General features: G+C 33.4%; 1 protein-coding gene and 1 long non-coding RNA gene across 3 annotated transcripts; one reads left to right on the top strand and one right to left on the bottom strand.

Annotated features, from left to right (window-relative positions):
- Positions 1-370: 370 nt before the first annotated feature.
- Positions 371-4,062, bottom strand: LOC110665838 (uncharacterized). 2 transcript variants are annotated; one of them, XR_002497038.2, is made up of 4 exons: positions 3,710-4,062; positions 3,320-3,610; positions 953-1,265; positions 371-681 (listed from the first exon to the last, which is right to left on the bottom strand). It is a non-coding gene; the product is annotated as an uncharacterized LOC110665838 (long non-coding RNA). The 2 variants fall into 2 exon arrangements; XR_002497037.2 differs by having other exon boundaries at positions 3,320-4,050.
- Positions 4,063-17,145: 13,083 nt separating this feature from the next.
- LOC110665846 (F-box protein At5g49610-like) lies at positions 17,146-18,228 on the top strand. Its single transcript, XM_021826122.2, has one exon. The coding sequence runs from the start codon at positions 17,146-17,148 to the stop codon at positions 18,226-18,228; it is 1,083 nt and encodes a 360-aa protein (XP_021681814.2).
- Positions 18,229-26,569: the final 8,341 nt, after the last annotated feature.

The raw sequence follows: 26,569 nt of genomic DNA, 5'->3' as shown, positions 1-26,569 counted from the left end.
GCCCAACGGGTATAATTCTGTATTCAAATATACTCTTAATTATATTTGTTTATCAAATAAACAAATGTAATTAACGCTCTTTTCTTTTTCTGCACATGAAACAACAAAATATGCCTTTTGTGGGGGAAAAATTCACCACAAAAGCTCCAAATTTCATCTCTAAAAGTCTTAATGGCCAAAAAGTTTTAACGACGAAATAAAATCTCACCACATAATATAAGTTTTCACCACAAAAAACAACTTTTAGTGGGGAAATACAATTCCCCACTAATAGTGAAAATTTTCCCTATTAAAAATTATATTAATGAAAAAAAAATCCACCAGCAATATTAGGTACACAAAAAAAAAAAAAATTAAAATTTGCCATAAATTTTTCACACTAATTTGCATTTATTCTTGATGTTATAAATTATAATGAATTTGTACAAATTAATGTTAAGAATTTAACAAGATAATATTAAATTCCCTACTACTAAAAAAAAAAAAAATAATACATATACATATATTTGATGGTTTTCTAGCACCACATTCCAAAATGGCCATTGAAAAAGATGTTGTCACATTTCAGGTCTATGAATTGCTAGAGGATCATGGCCATGTAGATACAAGAGGCCTTATAAGATTTGACGAACCCAATTCTCAATCGCTCGAATGTCTACTCGCTTATATTTTTTCTGGTATCTGCATCACATGCGACAATTAACCATTTCAGTTATGGCATAATGTTTATCCCATTAAATAATATGCTCTTAAAATGATATGGACAAAGATTACTCTCTGAAAGAAACAGCAAACAAAAAGTTCTGCCATTTAGAAACAGCAAACCAGATATTATTAAGATATACATAAGCATTAAAAAACGGAGGAAGACTATCCTGAAAATTCAAACTTATGCATTTAGTAATTTTTGTGTTTTCCGTACAAAATCATCAAATTAAAGAGAGAAATAAACCTGATCTTAATGGCAGACTGTTCCAGCACGAAGTCCATGAGATGTTCACGCTTTTCCTCTTGCAGTTTCGAAGAGATACCACAAACAGTACCCTTCTGAATACGCTTCATTGGTGGGTGGAAAATCCAGCAAACTTATTACAAGCCGCTACGAGGGAATGATAGCAACTTCTTTCAAGATCTTCTTGTTGGTGTGGAAGTCCAAGGTCATTTTACTTTACAGTACCTCCCTCTCAATGACCTGGCAAGAGGACATCTTCACAGTCTTGATGCAAACACGAACCATCTCCAAGAATAATATGTTGCTGCAATGACTGAGAAAAGAGAGAAATTAGAATTATTATCCAGCTTCTATAGTAAACCATAAAAGTAAAACAAGAAAAACCCCAACATTTATACAGTTGCTATTACCCACAGAACAAATACATGATAATCAATTCAATAAATCTATTTCACAGTGATTTTGACAGGAGAAAGCAACAGAATCATATGTTCATGGTTCAAACTAACATATTAGCATTGAGCTTATTGATAATTTCACAACCTGAATGTTTGAACTATCATAAAGGTACAATTTAAGACTACAACTCAACCCAACACAGGAATGGTACAATTTAAAAAAAACTCAATTAAGCCTTAATCCCAAATAGTTAGTGTCAACTTTATTGATATGTTTACTCCGTTCTACCAGGTTTTGGGATACATTTTCAAAAAGATCCTGGGCCACTAGAAACTAATATAAAAAGAGCATGCCTAATTTAGCAAATTAGCTTAGGCAACAAAAGTTTATCTCATCAAAATAAAGATAACGTAAGCTATATAAATCCATATAATTGGGGCATGTTGGGTAATTGAAGAGCATACCGTTTCCCGTTTCAAATTAACTGAAGAAACCAAATGACAACATGTGTTTGATTTGTTGACACGGATAGATAACTCTGCTCTTCAGATGACAAAAAATGGTAATATCAACCATAACATTTGAATCCTTTCCAAGACAAACTCAACCTCACTTTATCTGGAAGCTTTCAAAAAAATAACAAATCAAGTATGACATGAAAAAAAATCTCATTATAAATAAATGTGTTGAGTTTTAGAAATAAAGAAAAAAAGGAAGAGAAAGGGAGAGAATTGGAATGAACCTCAAATGATTTTACTTGTGTTAGGCATAATGCATCAAAGTCCATTTTTATAATGAAAGATATAAGATGTATGGCATTCCTTAAATTACTCCTTAATATAAGTACCAATTAAGCTAATCAATCACATGATTTTCTCATAAGCATATCTCATAAATTAAAGTAAAATTTTATCAATTCCAACACTCTCCCTTGATGACATTTTTGCTAAACTTACGGATGCATCATCGAGAATGAGAATTTGGAAGAAAAATAGTTTTGGGATGCAAATCTTAGGCTAAAATGAAGAAGAATGAGAACATTGGAGAAAAATAGCCAAGACTCAAACCCTAAGCTTTGATGAAGGAGAAGAAAAGAGTAGGGACTTCAACCCTAGACTCTCAAATCATGAAGAGAAGAAGAGGAAGATGAATAGCTTGGGACTAAAACCCATAGCTTTGACTCAAAGCCTGAAGAAGGAAAATAGCTTTTAGGACTAAAACCCATTGCTTTGTGAAGAAAGAGGACAATAAGAAAGCATAAATCCTAGAATTCTGCAGGCTCTGATACCATGTTGAGTTTTTAGAAATAAAGAAAAAAAGGAAGAGAAAGGGAAAGAATTGGAATGAACCTCAAAGGATTACATCTTCATTTACTTGTGTTAGGCATAATACATAAGAGTCCATATTTATATCTATAATGGAAGATATAAAATATATGACATTCCTTAAATCACTCTTTAATATAAGCACTAATTAAACTAATAAATCATGTGATTTTCTCATAAACATATCCCATAAATTAAAGTAAAATCGCATCAATTCCAACAAAATGCATTTCAAATTCATAGATATATTAAACCCAAAGAACAAAAAGAAAATTCACCATATAGCAATATTTTCACAGTTAATTAGCATTTATCTATTCCTTAGAAACTAAAATACCAATCATAATACCAATAACAAAACCTGAATCTAACAAGAAAAACTTGAAAATAGAAACTCTTCACTAAAAACCTTTTCCCTCATTTTCTCAGCAAACAAAAGAAGATCAATCAAAAGAACCAAACCCAAAATTAGGATTTTATTCATTTCAATTCTTCATGCAGTAATTTTTATGTTTTCCACACAAAATCCCAGAAAGACATGATCTTGTGCCGGAAGAGTCTGCCAATAACAAAAAAAACACAACATACTAATTGACGTCCACTAAAGAAGATATGCAATCACCAAAGGAAATAGAAAACAAACCTGAAATTTAACAATAATCCTGCTCTCATTCCTTTGAACCCAATGTAATTCGATTCAAGAATGTCAATAGACAATATTAAGAAATGAGTAATAGTTAAAAAATAAATAAATAAAGAGTACTGTCCCTAGACAGCAGGTATGTCCTCATCTTGACTTCAATCTGCCTCGAAGAACTCGTCAAGAGGGTTACAGGCATACCCAGTTGCTGCAGCAATAGAGGATTCGCATTAACTACTACAAAAAGTGTTCTCTCAATAAATCTTGTCACAAACAAGAATCGTTACTTGAACTCTGAAATTAGAAAAAAAAAAATTAGGGATGAAAAGAGGAAAGATGGCGGCAATCAATATCAAAACAAAGTAATCAAGCAGAAGTAAATTCAGATCGGACCCAGAAGACGTGAAACAGCAAGATTGCCAAACCAGAAGAAAATTGAATTCACAGCTGCTGCATCGGTGAGGTGGGGTTAATTAGGCAAAAGCGGTAATAGGGATAAAGGGAGAAACTTCTCTTTGTTGCAATGGTAGATCATAGAATGCTACAACTAGAAGATTCCTTCCATGTTTATTTGGAGAATCACTTAGCCTACTGTTGGTCATATGGGTGCCCAGTAGTCAACTTTTGAATCCAAGATCATGTATGAGGAAAGTGGATCCGTCATTGTAACATGGAAAGTAAGTCTACGTGACTGTGAGGGATAATATACATACACTAAATATACCAATAACATGTCTACGCATGAATATGAATATGATCCATCTGTTTATAATATCTGATATGTGAGGTGGTAAAATGACCGAAAGAAAATAAAGTGCGTATTTACCATTTTCAAATGTTTTATGAATAAATGGTGCTTGAATTGAAATATTGCAAAGATGAGTGATCTGTTGAAATCTATGCAATCGAAAATCGATATAAATTTTATTTATTTTTACAAAAAAGCTTCTTGGATCAAATTGATCCAGATCAACAGGGGTATAGTAGTATTTTTATATTTTACTTATATTTGTTAAAATTGTATTAATTAAATGTTATTATGTAATTACATTAATAACCTTTAGTTTGGAGAAAGATAATATTTGAAGCATTTAATCAAGATGCTTTTTTTCAATGCAGCATATTTCCAATGAAGCAACTTTTTAAAATTTATTGGCTATTATTTTTTATTTAATTAATTAATTCATTCATATTATATTCATGAAAATCAAATAAAAAAAAATCATGATTTTGGTCTTAATTTCTTGCAGCATTATATAAAATTTTTTTTTGCAAAAAAATGAAATCATAATTTTGAAATTGCAGTATTATGTAAATATTTGTTTTTTTTTTTGAAAAATAATGCACTGTATATATCCCTATTATATGTTATAATTTAATAAATGCTATCGAACAATTGACACTGATAGATTTTGATAACATTATATCATATTTCCACTCAAGAATAAGGTAATAACATATTTTTGGTTATAATAAAAATAAAAAATGATAAATTATTATAATTAAAATATTAATTTACTAATACTGTATATTTTTTCTTAAATGCAATATTGAATTAAATATGAAATAGTATATGGATTAAATCATATGTTTAAATTATAATTTCATATTTTTAGTATATAACACTATAATATATATTACATCTTTTATCAATAGCTCATTATAATTCAATTAGTATTTAAATTAATTATGAAACATATTATAATTTAATGTGATATGTATCCCTTAACATTATATAATTAGTACATAGCGCTATAATATATACTCTAAATCTTATATCGATTGCACCTTATAATCAAATTAGTATTGAAATCAATTATGAAATATGTAATACCCAAAAAAATTTTAAATTTATTATTTTATGAGTAATATTGATATTTTAATTTTATTTAAATTTTAAGAAATTATTTGAGATTTTTCTGATTTTTAAAAATCGGGTTCGATTTTCTGAAAATATAAATTTTGATGATTTTTAAAAATTTATTTAAAGACCACGTGGCAAAACTAAAAATATATTTGGAGTCTACGAATTTTTCTGAGTTTTCTGAAATTTTTTTTTGGAATTTTTGGACCTCGTTTTCGGTCCCAAGGCAAAGTAAAAATTCAAAATTTTGTATTTTGAATCGAACCGGCCGAATCGAACCGGACCGGACCGGATCGGCCTTCTTCTTCCTTTTTCTTTCTCTCTCGCACGCGTTCTCCTCCTCCCTTTCTCTCTCGTTTTCTCTCTCCTCCCTCCTCCCCTTGCCGCGCCGCCACCTTCCCTGCCACCCCATCTCGCCGGCGCGCCGTCCCACCCCTCCCCCACGGCTGGCCGACGCCCCAGGCGGCTGAAAAACGCGCGTGAACGCCCCCTTGCGCGTGCGCGACTTTTCGACTTTTCGGCCAAAATCCGGCCACCAATCAGACCGGGTCTTGTGTCTAAACTCATCTACTCGTTGAGAGCTTTCCATAGACACCAAGAACACCGAAATCCATTGAGTGGTTTGTCCAATTTTTGTCCGGGAAGTTTTAGCCCATTTTGACTTTTGGGCTAGATTTCTCACAAACCGTAAACCTCACGAAAAAACCGAGAGTACCAGAGCGCTCCACTCGTCGAGAGCTTCGCGGGGATATAAATTTCAAAATTTTCTGACACCGTTTTTCGATGGGTCCCACGGAACTTCGTAGTGTTTTTCCAAGCATTAAATGAGCTTAGAAAATTCCGTAAAAATTTTATACTAACCCCCGTGCTGTGGGCTTCGTGTAGGTATCCTCAATTCGCGGAAATTCGATAGTTGTCTGGGTCTGTGAATTTTCGGCCAGACAGACTCGCTACCGGAAAAGTCTCCGAATTGGATAGAGGTTTTGGCTACCCCACCATTGTCAGACATCCCGAGCGCGTTCCCGAAGTCGGAATCGGCAAAGGTAAACTCGAACCTTGCTTTTTCGTAATTTTCTAGTGCTTAAATGAGATTAAAAATCCGTAAAATATTCGTGGTAGCTCAGAAAATTATAATTCTTTTTGCAATAGCCTAGTAATATTGCTAAGGACCGCGGGGCAAAGTTTTAGAATTTTTAAAGTTTGTTTGGGCAGTTTTGGCAAAAATGATCAATTATAAGGACTAAATTAAAATTTTACATATTATGATGGATGACTGATTTGATGGGCCCAGGAGGGGCTGTGTGATGTGATTGAGTTGTGGATATATGGATTGTGAATATAGAAGTGTGTTTTTAGCCCTTTTGCAGGTTGGGTAGGTCCTAGGTATAGGGGAGACTCTGCCGGATTTTCGGCACGACTTAGGACGTATTTGGTCTTTCTCTTGATTTGTATTGAGTCAATTGTATTAAATAATTGTAATGCAATTGTCAGGTGAGCAGGGATAGCCTTCTTCCTTTGCCCAGCTGCCACAGTGATTGCTGTAAAGTCTATGAGTAAAATAATAATTTTAATTGTAATTTCGATATTATTATATGTTCAAACATGCCCATGCATCACTTATATGCGTATATCTATGTAGATAAACTTTAGGCATGATTTATGTTGCATTCATAACTGTGAAAGTGCCATGTATGTTGTTGTGGTAATTTGGAGCAGTGTGCGTGCGTTGGTGTGCGTGTGATGTGGTGTGGACTATGGATAGAACGGGTAGACATGGCTTGAGATCTTCGCTGGGACCCGATCCTTCGGGGGTAGTCACAGCTTGAGTTCTTCGCTGGGACCCCGATTTGTTATATTAAGCGAAAGTCTGGCTTGAGTTCTGGCACAGGTTGGATTTAAGAGAGCTGTATAGGGGATCAACTCCCATATATTATGACTGATATTATTGGGTGTGTGAGTGCTCCAAATTACCTTTTTGCTGTTATGATGTGAGTTTATTGCTGATGCTGCATTTCACTCTACAGAGTGCATTAGTTTTAGATAGTTATAGAGATTATGGTTAAAATTGATATTTTACTCTCTGAGTCGAACGCTCACTCCTGTTCAATATTTTTCCAGGCCACAGGAGGATATTTTTGAGGTTAACCTGCTTTTCTCCCTCGCAGGTCGTTTATTTATTTTTGTATAAACCTATAAACTTTTAGAATTTTCGCATGTGTTAGAAGTATTTAATTGATTTGGGTTTGTAATATAAATTGTTATTTTGGACTTGTAAAATTATTATCACATGCATGTTTGATAGACTGGATGAGGGAGCTGAGCTCCCATTTATTTTTATGATGATATGAGTATGTGGAGGGTGAGCTGAGCTCCCCAATTGAGCATTTATTGTGTTTACAGGTCCGGTGAGTCAAAAACTCCCCGTTGAAAGGTCTATTTTATGGCCGGCCTCTCTGTCCGGTTGATTTCTTGAAATTGGGCCCAAATGGGCCTTAGAGTTGGATTAAGGAATAGTTAGGCTTACTACGGGCCTCGGGGGCTTTAGGCTGGCCCAGGTCCTAGTGCCGGTCCGGCCCATAGGTTGGGTCGTGACAAATGTGGTATCAGAGCTTAGGCTCCAGATTCTTAGGGAATGTTTGTCTAAAGTGTTGGGAAGAGTCTACTAGGAGTCACATGCGGAAAATAGGGTCCACATTCGTCTTGCATTGTCATCTTTGCTTCTAGTTTCTGCTTCATATATTGTGTGTAAATATGAGTATATAGAGCTGTGTAATGTGTAATTTTGAATTTTGTGGGCTAATGTTGCTGAATTTCAGGAAAATGCGTAGAAGCAGGAGAGCTGCCACTGCACCAAAACCAGATGTGCCTGACGAGGTGTCAGCACAGGATGAGGTGCCTGCCCCGAGGAGGCGGGGTAGGAGGTCTAGAGCTGCTCAAGTAGAAGAGCAGCTACCACCAGTTCAGGATCAGTCTTATATGGCACAGGGTCCCATGGACCCCATGGCAGCTACTCTAGCTGGGTTGCAGAGAACCATCGATATGATGGCGCAGTATATGGTCTACCCTCCACAGCAGCAGTAGTCCACCGCACCCAGAGGGGAATCTTACAAACAGATCATCAATTTCAAGAAGTTGGTGCCTGGTACTTATGATGTGTCAGACGATGCATATCGGTTTTTGGATTCTTGCAGACAGGCAGGAACAGAATTGCAGTTGACTGATAGAAGACTTATAGAGTGTATGCAGCATGTCATGGGGCCTATGCCTAGACAATGGATGAATGACTACATATTACCTCGGATGGAGGGTTTATCGTGGACTCAGTTTGTGGAACTGTTCATTAACCGGTCTGTACCAGAAAGTTTCAGAGACCAAAAGCAGTGGGCCTTTGAGGCCTTAAGACAGAATGGCAGGTCTGTAGATGAATATGCTACATAATTTCTGGAACTGAGCAGATATGCCCCCTACAGTAGTAGCTACAGAAACTATGAAGGTGAAGAGATTCTTGAAGGGGCTTGATAGGAGGTATGCAAACCTGGCCATGATGTCTGATCAGTCTTTTGATGTGGTAGTTGATCGAGCCAGACAGATTGAGATTAGCTATGCTGTGGATGACAGCGGAAGGGCAAAGAAAAACAGAGCAGAGGGTTCTTCAGGTGTTCCCCACATGGGTACTCCGGATAGTGGTGGCCAGAGTAATTACAGAGGAAGAAGTAGGAATAAGAAGAGTGGTTTTAGACACAAACCTCGAGGGTTCGCACTGTGGTACGGATCCGGTGGTCACGCTCAGGTACAGCAGCCTGGTGCAGTTCAGATCCTCCTTGGCACCTTGTGCACAATGTGGAAGAGGACATTCAGGACCTTGTATGATGGGTTCAGGAGTATGCTTCAGGTGTGTGGCCAACTGTGTCACTTTGCTAGGGAATGCCCGTGTTCGGTGAGCCACGCTAGGGTCACAGTGGTTCTATTGCAAATGTTCCTCGTCGATTGTATCCGGTGCTTCAAAGCATGGCGGCTTCGGTCAGCCAACAGGCCGAGGACAAGGGGGACGTGGATTTAGAGGCAGATCAGGAGGTAGAAGTCAGTATCAGGGTTTTGCCACTCAGGGTAGGGGTCAAGCTCGGGTTTTTACCCTGACCCATCAGGATGCTCATGCTTCAAATGCAGTTGTGGCAGGTATTCTTCTAGTCTGTTCCTATGAGGCTCGTGTTTTGATAGATCCGGGTGCTACGCACTCATTTGTCTCCCCTGTGTTTGCCATGAGATTGGGTAGAAGCCCTACAACCTTAGAATGTCCTTTATCGGTAGCTACCCCACTTAGTGACAACATAGATGTAGATATGGTTTTTCCGGGTAGCCCAGTAGTAGTGGATGGAAAGATCCTCCCCGCAGACTTGGTTCCTTTACCAGTGATGGATTTCGATGTAATCTTGGGGATGGATTGGTTGGCAACTCATTATGCCACTTTAGACTGCAGGAACAAAAAGGTGTATTTCCGCATACCCGGTGTGGAAGAGTTTAACTTTGATGGTGACAGGAGCGTGGCTCCATATAACTTGGTATCAGCAATTAGTGCTAGAAAAATGTTGAGGCGTAGATGCCAAGGGTATTTGGCATTGGTGAGTGATATATTTGTAGACGGTGTCAACATGGAAAATGTTCCTGTTGTCAGAGAATTTATGGATGTCTTCCCTGAAGAGCTTCCAGGGTTGCCACCGGAAAGGGAAATAGAGTTCTGCATTGATATTGTGCCAGGTACAAACCCCATATCAATGCCACCTTACAGGATGGCACCAGCAGAATTGAAAGAGCTGAAGGAGCAACTATAGGAGCTTTTGGACAAGGGTTTCATACGTACGAGCACTTCACCCTGGGGTGCTCCTGTTTTATTTGTGAGAAAGAAAGATGGGTCATTGAGGTTGTGTATTGCCTACAGACAGCTGAACAAGGTGATTGTGAAGAAAAAGTATCCACTTCCTCGGTTCGATGATTTGTTTGATCAGCTCCAAAGGGTTAGATTCTTTTCCAAGATAGACTTGCAATCAGGCTACCATCAGTTGAGAATTAGGAATGAGGATGTGTCCAAAACGACATTCAGAACAAGATATGGTCATTATGAGTTCTTGGTGATGTCTTTTGGACTCACTAATGCACCAGCAACCTTCATGGACTTGATGAACAGGGTGTTCAAGCCATTTTTGGACCGTTTTGTCATCGTATTCATAGATGACATTTTGGTATATTCTCGGACCGAGGAAGAACACGTGTGGCACTTGAGAATGGTGTTGCAGACTTTGAGGGAGCACCAGCTATATGCCAAATTTTCAAAATGTGAATTTTGGCTAAAAAGCATCTCATTCTTGGGACACGTGGTTTCTAGTGACGGCATTCAAGTGGATCCCAAGAAAATTGAAGCTGTAACTAATTGACTTAGGCCTACAACAGTCACTGAGGTTTTCTGGGTCTAGCTGGCTACTATAGGCGTTTTGTGCAAGATTTTTCCAGAATAGCGGCTCTCCTAACTAAGTTAACTCGGAAGAATGTTCCATTCATTTGGACAGATGACTGTGAGGAGAGTTTCCAGAAGCTTAAGGAGTATCTAACCACTGCCCCTGTGTTCACACTACCTATGAGCGGTGAAGGATACACCGTGTACTGTGACGCCTCCAGAGTTGGCTTAGGGTGTGTTTTGATGCAGAATGGAAAAGTAGTGGCTTATGCTTCAAGGCAGTTGAAGAGGCATGAGCAGAACTACCCCACCCATGATTTAGAAATGGTGGCTGTAGTCTTTGCACTAAAAATTTGGAGACACTACCTGTATGGTGAAGTGTGCGAGATATACACCGATCACAAGAGTTTGAAGTACATCTTCCAGCAGAGGGACTTAAACTTGAGACACAGGAGATGGATGGAGCTTCTGAAAGACTATGATTGCACCATCCAGTACCACCCTGGGAAGGCCAATGTAGTAGCAGATGCTTTGAGCAGAAAATCTTCTGGCAGTTTGGCGCACATTTCAGTAGAGAAAAAACCGTTGATTCAGGAAGTACATGAGTTGATGGATAAAGGTTTAATCCTAGATCTTTCAGATGAGGGGGTATTGTTGGCTCATTTTTCAGTGAGGCCAGACTTGCGAGACAGAGTAAGAGTTTCCCAGCACAGAGACCAACAATTGATGAAAATTATAGAAAGAGTACAGCAAGGTGAAGGTGGTGAGTTTGGATTTGCCAATGATGGCGCCCTAGTGCAAGGTTCTAGAATATGTGTGCCCGATGTAGACAATCTCAGAAATGAAATCATGCGAGAGGCACACTATACATTGTACAATGTCCACCCAGGCTCCACTAAGATGTACCATGATGTGAAAGATAGCTATTGGTGGAATGGCATGAAGAGAGACATCGCAGACTTTGTGTCTAAGTGCTTGACTTGTCAGAAGGTGAAGTTTGAACACCAGAGACCGTTAGGGAAGCTGCAAGAGCTCCCTATCCCAGAATGGAAGTGGGAAATAATTACCATGGATTTTGTGACTGGGCTGCCTCGTACCACGCGAGGATATGATTCGATATGGGTAATTGTAGACCGCCTAACCAAATCAGCTCACTTCTTGCCTGTGAAGACTACATATTCTGTTGCACAGTACGCTAGACTCTATATTCGAGAAATAGTTAGATTGCATGGAGTTCCGGCTTCTATAATATCTGACAGAGGGCCCCAGTTCACTTCTCAATTTTGGAGAAAGTTGCAGGAGGCACTTGGCACACAGTTGAACTTTAGTACTGCTTTTCACCCTCAGACAGACGGACAGTCCGAAAGGACAATCCAAACACTGGAAGACATGCTTCGCATGAGTGTTTTGGATTTTGGAGGTCAATGGGATGATCAGCTAGCTTTGGTGGAGTTTGCCTACAACAACAGTTACCATTCCAGCATAGGAGTAGCACCCTATGAGGCACTATATGGAAGAAAGTGTAGGTCTCCTCTGTGTTGGACGAAAATGGGAGAAGCGAAGGTGCATGATGTAGACCTAGTGCAGTACACTTCAGAGATAGTTCCTTTAATCGAGGAACGCAGTGAAAGCGACTTTCGATGAGGCGTAAGAGTTATGCAGACCCCAGACGAAGGGATGTGGAGTTTGCAGTAGGCGACTACGTATTCCTGAAGGTTTCTCCAATGAAGGGAGTCATGAGATTTGGAAAGAAGGGCAAGTTGGCACCTCAGTATATTGGACCTTTTGAAGTTACTGATAGAGTTGGAGTAGTTGCCTATCAGTTGGAGCTACCACCTAACCTTTCTCACGTTCATCCCGTATTTCACATCTCCATGCTCAGGAAATACATTCCAGATCCTTCCCATGTACTACAGCAGGATGTAATAGAGCTAAAAGAAAACTTGACATTTGAGGAGCAACCAGTAGCCATAGTGGACTACCAAGTGAGATAGCTAAGATCAAAACAGATCCCTATGGTTAAGGTTTTGTGGAGGAGCTAGTCAGTGGAAGAGTGCACCTGGGAGTCAAAACGGGACATGCGTAGCAAGTACCCTTATCTGTTCAATGTGTAATTATGTACTTTATTCTGCCTTGTGTAAAATTGGAGGACGAATTTTCTGTAAGGGGGGAAGAATGTAACACCCCAAAAAATTTTAAATTTATTATTTTATGAGTAATATTGATATTTTAATTTTATTTAAATTTTAAGAAATTATTTGAGATTTTTCGGATTTTTAAAAATCGGGTTCAATTTTCCGAAAATATAAACTTTGATGATTTTTAAAAATTTATTTAAAGACCACGTGGCAAAACTAAAAATATATTTGGAGTCTACGAATTTTTCTGAGTTTTCTGAAATTTTTTTTGAAATTTTTGGACCTCATTTTCGGTCCCAAGGCAGAGTAAAAATTCAAAATTTTATATTTTGAATCGAACCGGCCGAATCGAACCGGACTGAATCGGACCGGCCTTCTTCTTCCTTTTTCTTCCTCTCCCGCGCGCGTTTCTCTTTCTCCCTTTCTCTCTCGTTTTCTCTCTCCTCCCTCCTCACCTTGCCGCGCCGCCACCTCCCCTTCCACCCCAGCTCGTTGGCGCGCCGCCCCACCCCTCCCCCACGGCCGGCCGAAGCCCCAAGAGGCCAGAAAACGCGCGCAAACGCCTCCTTGCCCGTGCGCGACTTTTCAACTTTCCGGCCAAAATCCAGCAGATCCGGCCACCAATTGAACAGAGTCTTGTGTCTAAACTCATCTACTCGTCGAGAGCTTTTCATAGACACCAAGAACGCCGAAATCCATCGAGCGGTTTGTCCAATTTTTGCCTGGGAAGTTTTAGCCCATTTTGATTTTTGGGCTAGATTTCTCACAAACCGTAAACCCCACGAAAAAACCGAGAGTACCAGAGTGCTCCACTCGTCGAGAGCTTCGCGGGGATATAAATTTCAAAATTTTCCGACACCGTTTTTCGGTGGGTCTCACGAAATTTCGCAGTGTTTTTCCGAGCATTAAATGAGCTTAGAAAATTCCGTAAAAATTTTATACTAACCCCCATGTTGTGGGCTTCGTGTAGGTATCCTCAATTCGCGGAAATTCGACAGTTGTCCGGGTCTGTGAATTTTCGGCCAGACAGACTCGCTACTGGAAAAGTCTCCGAATTGGATCGAGGTTTTGGCTACCCCACCATTGTCAGACATCCCGATCGCGTTCCCGAAGTCGGAATCGGCAAAGGTAAACCTGAACCTTGCTTTTTCGTAATTTTCTAGTGCTTAAATGAGATTAAAAATCCGTAAAATATTCGTGGTAGCTCAGAAAATTATGATTCTTTTTGCAATAGCCTAGTAATATTGCTAAGGACCGCGGGGCAAAGTTTTAGAATTTTTAGAGTTTGTTTGGGAAGTTTTTGCAAAAATGATCAATTATAAGGACTAAATTGAAATTTTACATATTGTGATGGATGACTGATTTGATGGGCCCAGGAGGGGCTGTGTGATGTGATTGAGTTGTGGATATATAGATTGTGAATATAGAAGTGTGTTTTGAGCCCTTTTGCAGGTTGGGTAGGTCCTAGGTATAGGGGAGACTCTACCGGATTTTCAGCACGACTTAGGACGTATTTAGTCTTTTTCTTGATTTGTATTGAGTCAATTATATTAAATAATTGTAATGTAATTGTCAGGTGAGCCGGGACAGCCTTCTTCCTCTTCCCAGCCGTCACAGTGATTGCTGTCAGGTCTGTGAGTAAAATATTAATTTTAATTGTAATTTCAATATTATTATATGTTCAAACATGCCCATGCATCACTTATATGTGTATATCTATGTAGATAAACTTTAGGCATGATTTATGTTGCATTCATAACTGTGAAAGTGCCATGTATGTTGTTGTGGTAATTTGGAGCAGTGTGCGTGCGTTGGCGTGCGTGTGATGTGGTGTGGACTATGGATAGGACGGGTAGACACGGCTTGAGATCTTCGCTGGGACTCGATCCTTCGGGAGTAGTCACGGCTTGAGTTCTTCGCTGGGACCCCGATTTGGGATATTAAGCGAAAGTCTGGCTTGAGTTCTTCGCTAGCACAGGTTGAATTTAAGAGAGCTGTATAGTGGATCAACTCCCATATATTATGACTGATATTATTGGGTGTGTGAGTGCTCCAAATTACCTTTTTGCTGTTATGATGTGAGTTTATTGCTGATGCTGCATTTCACTCTACAGGGTGCATTAGTTTTAGATAGTTATAGAGATTATGGTTAAAATTGATATTTTACTCTCTGAGTCGAACGCTCACTCCTGTTTAATATTTTTTAGGCCACAGGAGGATATTTTTGAGGTTAACCTGCTTTTCTCCCTTGCAGGTCGTTTATTTATTTTTGTATAAACCTATAAACTTCTAGAATTTTCGCATGTGTTAGAAGTATTTAATTGATTTGGGTTTGTAATATAAATTGTTATTTTGGACCTGTAAAATTATTATCACATGCATGTTTGATAGACTGGATGAGGGAGCTGAGCTCCCATTTATTTTTATGATGATATGAGTATGTGGAGGGTGAGCTGAGCTCCCCAATTGAGCATTTATTGTGTTTACAGGTCGAGTGAGTCAAAAACTCCCCGTTGAAAGGTCCATTTTATGGTCGAACTCTATCCAGTTGATTTCTTGAAATTGGGCCCAAATGGGCCTTAGAGTTAGATTAAGGAATAATTAGGCTTACTTCGGATCTCAGGGGCTTTAGGCTGGCCCAGGTCCTAGTGCCGATCCGGCCCATAGGTTGGGTCGTGACAAAATATATTACAATTAAGTGTACCATGCATATCTTATCTGTATATAATTAGTACATATCACTATAATATGTGATAAAATTTTCATTATTTGCTCATTATAATTCAATTAGTATACTTAAATTAATTATTAAATATATTACAATTAAATTTAATATGCGTACCTTAACCATATAATTAATACATAACATTATAATATGTGCTTGATTTTTTATTAATTGCTCCTCATAATAATATACTATTCGTATTTTATATAATAAGTACATAGCATTATATCTTTTATTAATTACTTCTTAATTATAATTCAACCAGAGTATGTACTTAAATTATATAATAATTATATATATATAATTGATCCATATTATTTAACTAAAGATTAAATAATATTTGAATTCAACCATATGAATATTCAATTGCTCAATATCAATAAAAAAAGAGAGAAAATAATGCAAAGATGTTTAGTTTATTGGGTGATATTTAAATGTTAAAATTTCCTATACAATTGTTTTGATTCGTTTTATATTATTTAATTAAAAAAAATTGTTCAAGGAAAAAAAGTAATCATTTCAAACTATTTTATTCTTTTTTTTTAATTTAAAAAACAATAAATTACTCTGACAAAATCAACTATTTTGCATTTTTTTTAATTCTAAAAAATGATTGAGTCGTTTATACATTTTATTTGTAAATTTAACTCTTACTCCTCATGTCTAAAAGTATCAAATTTAAAAGAGAAAAAAAATGAATATATAAACGAAAAAAAAGCTAATCTATCGATCACTAAAAATTTCTAAAGTTAATGAACATGTTCCCCTTGATGCTCAATAATTGAAAGTCGCATGACATATATTTTATAGTATTCATCAATGTTTTCAAATTCAACCGGATCAAAAATCAATTAAAACATATGATTAAAAGTTTAAGATTTAATCGGAGTCAAAGTAAATTTTAATTAGTAAAATATTAAATAAATATTAACTATATTGTAAAATTAAAAATTAATTTAAAAATTATGACATTATATATTATAATTAGTATTTATATATAAATATTTTAAATAACTTAAAATTTTTAATTAAAATTTAAATTTTGTTTAATTATATTTTATAATAAAAACATTTGGATTTAAATGTTATATTAATAGAATGGTTGATATGAATAAAAATAAATTAATTAACAAATTCTTTTATAAGAATTATACTCCATCGTAGAGTTTGAATAAATAATTTTATTTATAATTCTGTATTTAATTATTTTTTTTAGAAAATATTTATTTATTTATTTATTTATTTTTGAATTACAAGAAATCTCATTATAAGGGCCAACGGGTATAATTCTGTATTTAAATATATTCTTAATTATATTTGTTTATCAAATAAACACATGCAATTAATGCTCTTTATTTTACAGGACATGAAATTAGTAAGACATTAAATTCAATTGAATCATTAGTATCTTATTAGTAGACAATGACTTGGCCGTAAAGGAAAAAAATAATACAGTATCCAAGAAAGAGATGGACAACTATTAGATTACTACTAATCCTATTGAGACACAACCACCCAAGCTTCCTTTCTTCCCAAGTTAGTCCGAATACATATAAACTCGGCTTTCTTTCCTCTATATATGGTCTCCTAACTTTCTCCAGCTACGTACATCATCATCGTTTGTTTTGTTGAATCAATTATTCTTTTCTTTCAATGGAGTCTCGTGATTTTAACTTAGATATCATCATCGAGATTTTATCACGTTCATCCTTGAAAACTCTAGCTAAATGCAGGCTTCTTTCCAAGGAAATTAATAGTCTCACTTATCAGTCAGATTTCATGAATCTCCATTGCCAGAGAACCAAAACCATATCTGGGTATTTTGTGCAAAACTTGAGGCGTAACAAGTATTCTTCCACCTTTGTTGATAATATTTGTTCAGATTATAAATTATCCCTTGATTTCTTACGTGTTCCTGTAAAGATTGAGGCATCCACAAGCCAAGGTATTTTGCTTTGTAGTTATTATATGGGGAGAATTCCTTGCTATTATGTTTGCAAGCCTAGTACTGAAGAATGGCAAATCATTCCAAATCCTAAGACTCGATATTTCACTGAAGGTTTTGCCATGATTGTGTTGAAATCAAATCCTTTGCACTACAGGATAGTGAGATTCTCGAGTCCTTCGGGTATCCATAAAAGGTATCACCTTAGATGCGAGCTTTTTGATTCAATGACAAGGGCATGGAAGCAGCTGCAAGAAGTAGAATTTTCGTATGGTGAGTTCCTTAAAAGTTTCGAGCCAACAGTATCAGCTTGTGGTTCCGTTCACTGGCTTACCACTAAAGATAATATTTTAGCATTCCATGAAGACATAGAGAATTATAGCATGTTTTCACTCCCTTCTCCAATTTATGAGAGTGATGTTTACGGATACAAAAAGCTCACTGAGTATGAGGGGAAGCTTGCTCTAATCTGCAAGGGAAGAGATAATAGCTTCATGGACTTGTGGGTAATGGAAAGTTATGAGAAAAAAGAATGGAGTAAGAGACAGAGCATCAGTATTGAATGTTTAAGAGAAATAGAGAAATACACAAATCCTGGTGACTTTTACAATGCTGATATTGCACTGATGACAGGATTCTACAAAGTCATATTTTTCAAGTTTAAGAATGGAAACAGCGCCGATATAGTGAGACTGGACAAGAACACTAATATGATGGATACAGAAGTTTTTCCCTTTAAATCCGATTTTGAGCCAAGTAATTTGAAGAACGAGTTTTTGCAGACGGCATGAAAGAAGTAGAAAATCAAAGAAAAGGGCGATGGAGTCTCTTAATGATAAGTAAATTAGCCATGAGTTCATGTTTTGTGGAAATCTAACTGTTTTAATTTTCGTCCTTCTTTATTTGCCTTTATTTTTGTTATAATTTTAGATTTGTAGTTTATAGTCTTCGTGAGTTTTATTAATTCAGGAATTATTGACAGAAGAATTTAATTTGTTGCTTTTCGATGGTGTGCAGTGTTCATCAGTCCATATTTGTTATCCCTGTCGACTTATAAATTATTAAACACATTTAAAAATGAAACTTGAAATTAATTAATATATAGTTTTCTTTTACACCAGATATATTTATGGGCTGATATTTCGGATTTCACGTTAGATATATGAAGTGTGCGTGCATAGCGCTTATATAGGATGATGGGTCTTAATAAAATCACTATAATTTTATCAATATGTCTAATCTTGTTTCTGTGTATGCATTTCTATTTTTTAATAAAAAAAATATTTATGGGCTCTTATTGAAACCCAATATATAGTGGGATTCACTTATTAAATACTTGGTATTTTGAATCTATGATAAATTAGGTTTATACTAGAATTTTCTTATAATTAATTAGAATTTTTGTAAATATTTCAATAACTGGAGTAAGATTTCTAATTACCTTAGGTTTGTAATTTCTTTTATGAATAGAATTTTTAGTTAAGTTAGGATTATATTGTATTTATCTATGAATAGGGTTATTGTATTCAACAATTAATCTAATTCTTTAAAATTCTCTTGATTATCTTTGTGGATTATTTTCTTTCTTCACTTTTTTTTATTATTTTTCTTTTTTTTTTTTCTCAATTTCTTTACTGATTATTCCTTTATATCTTCCTTAGGATGCTAATCTCGGTAATTATATTCCTTGATAACATCCATTGACTACTGTGAACTCTAAATATAGATTTTTACAGATCAATTTAATTACAATGAACAGTTCTTAAAAATTGAGAAAATAAAGATAAAAATAATTTTAATTGTATTGGATTTAGGTCGAAATTCTTAAATAGACACTATCTATCATAATATTCATAATAAAATAACAATATATAATTATAAATAAGTGTGTATAATGTGAAATAATTAAATTAATTTAATCTATAAATAATAGATAAAAAATCTATTTTAGTCCTTATTTAAAAAATACCTAATAATACCTATTTACGCTCTCATCAAATTAAAGGAGTCACCCAAATCCATATATATATATAGATTTAAAAATAACTCCATTAAGCACAAACTTTATAAAAAATGAGTATGAGGTTGGAGGGCTAAGGAGGCGGATTGAAATTTTGCTGCGCTGTATTACTGACGCGGGTAGACTTTGAAGGACAAATTGTCCAGTGTGTTATCTGCCCTCTATACATTAAAAGTAGTCGAAACCTTGCGCGACGCGCAATAATTATAAAGATTACATTAATAAATTATTTAATTAATATTTTAATAAAAAAATTTTTATCTTATATTTTAATAAATTAATTTTTATTTTAATATACATTACACGTTTAATTTATTCATTATATAAATTTGTAATTTAAATATATATGTATTTTTTAATTTTTTTTATACTGATGCTATGCGTAAATCCATATCTGATTCAAAGATTTGTGTTTTTTATATTTTATAAGAATTTTTAGTTTTAAATAGATTCTTTATTTTTGTTAGATAATTTTTATTTATATTTTTTAATCTATTTAAGACTTTAAAATATTAGTTCTATTTAATTTATATTTTCAAATATATCTTCTATTTAGACTAAAATTTTTTAATTCATTCCTACTTAGATTATGATTTAGAATTCTATAAATACTTATTATATTTTCATTATGTACATGTTTTCAAATTTATTTAATGAAGTTTTCTTCTTCATAAAGTTAGTTTACTTTATTTTATCTTAGACTTTGGATAAAGTCTTGTATTTATTTTAAGATCTTGGATTAGATCTTCTTTATTTTTAAGGGTTTAATTGTGTGTCGATTTTTTTTCATGCTACACGCTGCGTCAGGTGATATTAGAGCAAGGATTTCATAATGTTGAGAAAAGAAATCATAAATTGAATCAAGCCAAAGGGGTTAACCACGGTAGAGTCAATTATAATTTTGTTCTCTTTAATTTTAAAAGGAACATTTATTACTAATGATGAATATAGGAGAAGTGGTGTTCAGAACTTGTGTACTTTAACAGAAATAAAGAATGTGGAGGTGGAAGCAAATCTTATTGAGATATCAAAGGATGTTAAAGATTTGGAGCAGCCTGCATCAGAAAAATAACCTAAAGTTGAAGACCCTAAATTTAAAGGATTTGAAATTGAAGAATCTGAAACTTTGATTTTATTTCCTTTCGCTATGGTAAATGACGAAAAGTTTGAAGAAAGTATCGTAGGGAATGAAAAACAACAAACCATGGAGATTTCAATGGAACTTGAAGAACAATCAACAAGGGAGAAATCAATGGAGATTAAAAATTTATCTAACCTTTTAACTCCAATTATCTTGGTTGATTTTATTTGCCCAGATGTTCTTATGGATGCAAAGGACAACATGGAATTGCTCAATTCAATTTTGTTCAAGTCAAGTTTATTGATATCATTCAAAAAAGAGACATAGTGTGATCTTCCAATAGAGATTTTTTTTTTTTTTTTACACTTTAAAATTTGAGGTTGAATTTTCTCTAAAATATGGATGAATGACATGGTGTGCAAATCCATATTAGACCCAAAGACTTATTTTTCATATTTTATAAGGACTTTTAGTTTTAGATAGATTATTTATTTTTGTTAGATAAGTTTTATTTTATATTTTCTAGTTTATTTAAGACTCTAAAATATTAGTTCTATTTAATTTAGGTCTTTAAATATATTTTTTATTTAGACTAAAACTCTTTAATTCATTTATTCTTAGATTAGGATTTAGAATTCTATAAATACCCATTGTATTTTCATTATATACAAGTTTTCAGATTTATTCGAGGAAGTTTTCTTCTTCATAAAACTAGTTTGCTTTATTTTATCTTAGATTTGGATTAAGTTTTATATTTATTTTAAGATCTTGGATTAGATCTTATTTATTTTTAAAGGTTTTGATCATATGTTGATCTTTTTTCGCGCTACATGTTGCATCAAAGCACAGAAAAGGATCGACACATGATCAAACCCTTGAAAATAAATAAGATCTAATCCAAAATCTTAAAATAAACACAAGACTTAATTCTAATCTAAGATAAAATACAACAAACTAGCTTTATGAAGAAGAAAATTTCATTGAATAAATCTGAAAATTTGTACATAATGAAAATACAATGGGTATTTATAGAATTCTAAATTCTAATCTAAGTAGGAATGAATTAAAAAATTTTAGTCTAAATAGAAAACATATTTAAAGACCTAAATTAAATAAAACTAATATTTTAAAGTCTTAAATAAACTAGGAAACATAAATAAAACTTATCTAACAAAAATAAAGAATCTATTTAAAACTAGAAGTTCTTGTGAAATATGAAAAATGCAAGTCTTTGGGTTTAATATCTATTTGCATACTGCGTCATTCATCCACACTTTAGAGAAAATTCGACCTCGAATTTGAAAGTGTTGAAAAATAAAAAAACTCCATTGAAAGATCATACCATGTCTTCTTCTTGACTGATATCAATAAAGTTGACTTAAACAAAATTGAATTGAGCAATTTCATGTTGTTCCTCGTATCAATAAGAACATATGGACAAATAAAATCAACCAAGATAATTGGAGTTAGAGGGTTAGATAAATTTTTAATCTCCATTGATTTCTCCATTGTTGATTGTTCTTCAAGTTCCATTGAAATCTCCATGGTTTGTTATTCTTCATTCCTTAAGACACTTTCTTCAAACTCTTCGTCATTCACCATAGTGAAAGGAAATAAAATCAAAGTTTTAGATTCTTCAATTTCAAATCCTTTAAGTTTAGGGTGTTCAACTTCAAGTTGTTTTTCTTATGTAGGTTGCTCCCAATCTTTTGATGTCTCAATGAGATTTGCTTCCACCTCTACATTCTTTGTTTCTATTGAAGTACACAAGTTTTGAATACCAGTTCTCCTATATTCATCATTAGTAATAAGTATTCTTTAGAATTAAAGAAAACAAAATCATAATTAACTCTACCGTAGTTAGCTCCTCCGGCTTGATTCTATTTATGATTTTTTTCTCAAAATTACGAATTCCCAATAAGTGGCGAATCTCTTGCAATTGTCGCATAATTTTTATTATAGAATTTTGATGCTTTTCGATTTCCCTCCAAATAGCTGGTAACCCCTGATCATTGTCATGAGGTTGATTGCCACCACCACCACCATTAGTATTAGCCATCGTAATGAAGGTGAAATTTCTATTCTGATACTACCTAACACAGCGTTTAGCGAGGAAAAGGATCGACACATAATCAAATCCTTGAAAATAAACAAGATCTAATCCAAGATCTTAAAATAAACATAAGATTTAATCCAAAGTCTAAGATAAAAAAAAATAAACTAGCTTTATAAAGAAGAAAACTTCATTGAATAAATTTGAAACTTGTACATAATAAAAATACAATTGGTATTTATAGAATTCTAAATCTTAATATAAGTAGGAATGAATTAAAGAGTTTTAGTCTAAATAGAAAATATATTTAAAGACCTAAATTAAATAGAACTAATATTTTAGAGTCTTAAATAAACTAGAAAATATAAATAAAACTTATCTAACAAAAATAAAGAATCTATCTAAAATTAGAAATCCTATCTAAAATTAGAAGTCCTTGTGAAATATAGAAAATGCAAATCTTTGGGTCTAATATGGATTTGCACACTGCGCTCGCATATGTGATATAATATTATCATAATTTGTTATTTTTAATAATCAATTAAATTTAATTATTCATTAGTGTGAATATATTTTACTTCTAATTAAAGTTGGTTAAAAAAATTATAAGAAAATAAAATTTTTAATATATATTATTTTAATAATTAAAATATTATAAATAAAATATCATAAATATGGTATTGTGAAAATCTAACTGTTTTCATTTTCATCTTTCTTTGTTTACCTTTATTTTTTGTTATAATTTTAGATTTGTAGTTTATAGTCTTTGTCTGAGTTTTATTAATTCAGGAATCATTAACAGAAAAAAAAAATTGATTTATTGCTTTTCGATGGTGTGCAGTGTTCATCAGTTCATGGTTGTTATCTCTATCTATTTATAGATTGTTAAGTGGGTGTTTGGTTGGCTTATAAGTCGATCAAGTCTATTATAAGTAGAAAGTCACAAGTAGATTAGTATATGATTTAGTTTATAAGTTAAAAAAACTATATAAAATAAGGCAGAGCTAAAAAAAAACTTTTTACTTATAATTTATCAATTTATTTTAAATATACTCTTTCACTAAGTAAAAAACTATATTATCTTAATAATTTTTAAAAATGTCAATATTATTCTCATTCTAACAACTATAACACTTAATGATATATCATTTTTTGTCATTTTAATAAAAGTCTCTTTTATTACTTTTTAACCAAATATTTAAGTTATTTAAAAGTTAATTTTAAATAGTTTTACAAAATAATTTACTTATAAGTTAAAAAATACTTTTTAAATCAAAAGTTAAAAGTAAATAGCTAAATCAAACACTCTCTAAATACATTTCAAAAAAGAAAACCCAAAATTAATTAATTTCTACTTTTCGTTTACAATAATCATATTCATGGAGCTCTTAACGAAGCTCATATAGTTTATTAGAATTTTTGTAAATATTTCAACAACTTGAGTAAGGTTTTTAATTAGGTTAAATTTGTAATTTCTTTTATAAATAGAATTTTTAGTTAGTTAGGATCATATTGTATTTATCTATAAATAGAGTTGTTATATGAAAAATCTATACCTTTACACATATTCAACAATTAATATAATTTTAATTCTCTTATTGGATTATTTTTTTTTATTTATCTTTCCATTTTTTTCTCAATTTCTTGATTGATTATTCCTTTATAGCTTCCTTAAGTTGCTAATCTCAGTAGCTATGTTCCTTGACAACTTCCATCAACTGCTATCAACCCTAAATATAGATTTTACAGATCAATTTAATTAAAATTAACAGTTTTTAATTTATATCCTTCATTGATTTCTTAATCAGATAAAGTTAAACATATAAACTCTACACGTATTCAAACAAATGAGAGAAAGTTCATCGTGAAATTGGTGTTTGATGAATCCATTTTAGAAATTGAGAAAATAAAGATGGAAATAATTTTAGTTCTATTGGATTTAGGTCGAGAAATCCTATATAGACACAATCTATCATATTATTCATAAATTAAGCAGCATGTGATTATAAATAAGTGCATAATGTGAGTAATTTGATTAGTTTAGTCTATAAGTAATAGGTAAAAAGCCTATTTTAATCCTTAAAAAACACTTAATACTTATTTAAGCCCTCATCAAATTTAAAGAATCAGTCAAATCCACATATCTTTTAAAATAACTCAATTAAGCACAAACTTTATAAAAAATGAGTTTGAATATATATATATATATAAGAGGCTGGAGTAATTAAGAGGTGGAAGTTAGGGATATATACCGGCTTGTGGGGATTAAGAAAAGAAAACTCTATGAAATTTGGGCTTAATTGAGCCATTTTAAAATATGTGAATTTGATTGACTCTTTTAATTAATATGTTAGAGATTAAATAACCATTCAGGTTTTCTTTTTTTCAAGAATTAAAATGGATCTTTTACCTAAATAATATAATTGACTGAAAGTGATTAAAAATCTCTAAATTCAAGAAATCTTTGGAGAGGTTACATTAATTACATGGAATTTCAACTTTATTTCCTTCTATGACTTTCCAGGTTAATTAGTAGTGTTGGGATCCCATATCGAAAGAATATGAAATAAAATGGCAATATATAAGTTGTTGGGTTGTAAGATTGACTTATATATTGCCTTTTTACTTAATATTATTTCGATGATTCTAATATTCCTCCCTTTAGGTGCAACCATATGGTTATCACTGGATAATTACTTTTTATTTTTATTTTTATTTTTTATCTAATACATGCCCAATTATACAGTTTTATGGCCGGCTAAAACTCACAAACCAGTCCGGACTGTGATACCATGTTAAATTAGGAGAGAGTGTTGGTCAAATTACAATTAATTCATTTTAATTATAATTTGATCAATACTCTCTCCGAATTTAACAAGTAGAAATTAACAACAATCGGTATTATTTTCCATCACTAAGCTGTGTGTGTATATTCTATTTCTGACAAAAAAAATTAACAATCCAGAGAATAATACTTATCTAGGTCAGATACTTATTGTTGACATTCTTATCACAGAGAATGATATATTCTGATTACAAATGGTTGCCTTTTTTGAGCGATAAATAATCAATGTCATGATCTTTATGTTTGATGAATCTAAATTTACTTCAGAATTGGGCAGCTAGTAAAGATTAATAATAGTGTTTTTAATTTCTTTTTAAAATATATACTTAAAGACTGAGATGAAACCAACCCAAGATATAGAATCTCATTCGAAATTGAGTGTTGGCTAAGCAATCACAAGTTGTCAATTTGATTCCTTTCGTTAGTATTAAAAGGAAATAATTAAGAGCCCTGTATTTTCCACATCCTTTTGTGGCCAAACCAATAAACAATTATAAGCATTTCCTTTCTGCCATGCAACTCGTGGATTAATATTATGGTTTCTTGCCATTATTAATTAGGCATGAAGAATATCTCCTTTTTAATTATTTTTACGAGAAAAGAATCCAACGAAATATGAATGAATAGGCATGTGGGAACAGCATTGCTTGCATTGATTCAAATTGATAAAGTTTTTTTCTGAAGCTATGATCTGTTTCGAGTTTAATTAATTAATTTCTACTACTTTTCGTTTGCGAAACAAACACTCCTGTTTTGGATGTGTCACAACATTGAGTTGCCTTAGCTAGGCTCAAGTGTAATGTAATTTTGTTTGGTATTTTTAGCTGATCTTTATATATAAGGGTCTATGATTAAGCATATTAGAAAAATTTTATAGCCTCTCTCTCTTAATTAAATTTTCTTTCTTGCTTTTTGAGGGGAAATTTCTGAACGTTTAATGTTTCTTATGTATATGAATATGTCAGAATTTTGAGTTTCAGAGAAAGAAATACGGTTCGATTGCCAAAGTAGGAAACTAAAAGCATGGCAGATTTCAGTATCCCAACCTCAGAAGAAGAATTAGAAGAGAGCGAGACTCGTAGAGGCAGTGTTCAAAACCCAACTTCCAATATGCCTCCAAAAGTCCAGCAAGT

Source organism: Hevea brasiliensis, chromosome 4 (assembly GCF_030052815.1).
Source record: "Hevea brasiliensis isolate MT/VB/25A 57/8 chromosome 4, ASM3005281v1, whole genome shotgun sequence".
Taxonomy (NCBI): domain Eukaryota; kingdom Viridiplantae; phylum Streptophyta; class Magnoliopsida; order Malpighiales; family Euphorbiaceae; genus Hevea; species Hevea brasiliensis.
Note: the sequence above shows the minus strand (reverse complement) of the source record. Positions and strands in the feature narration are given on the sequence as shown.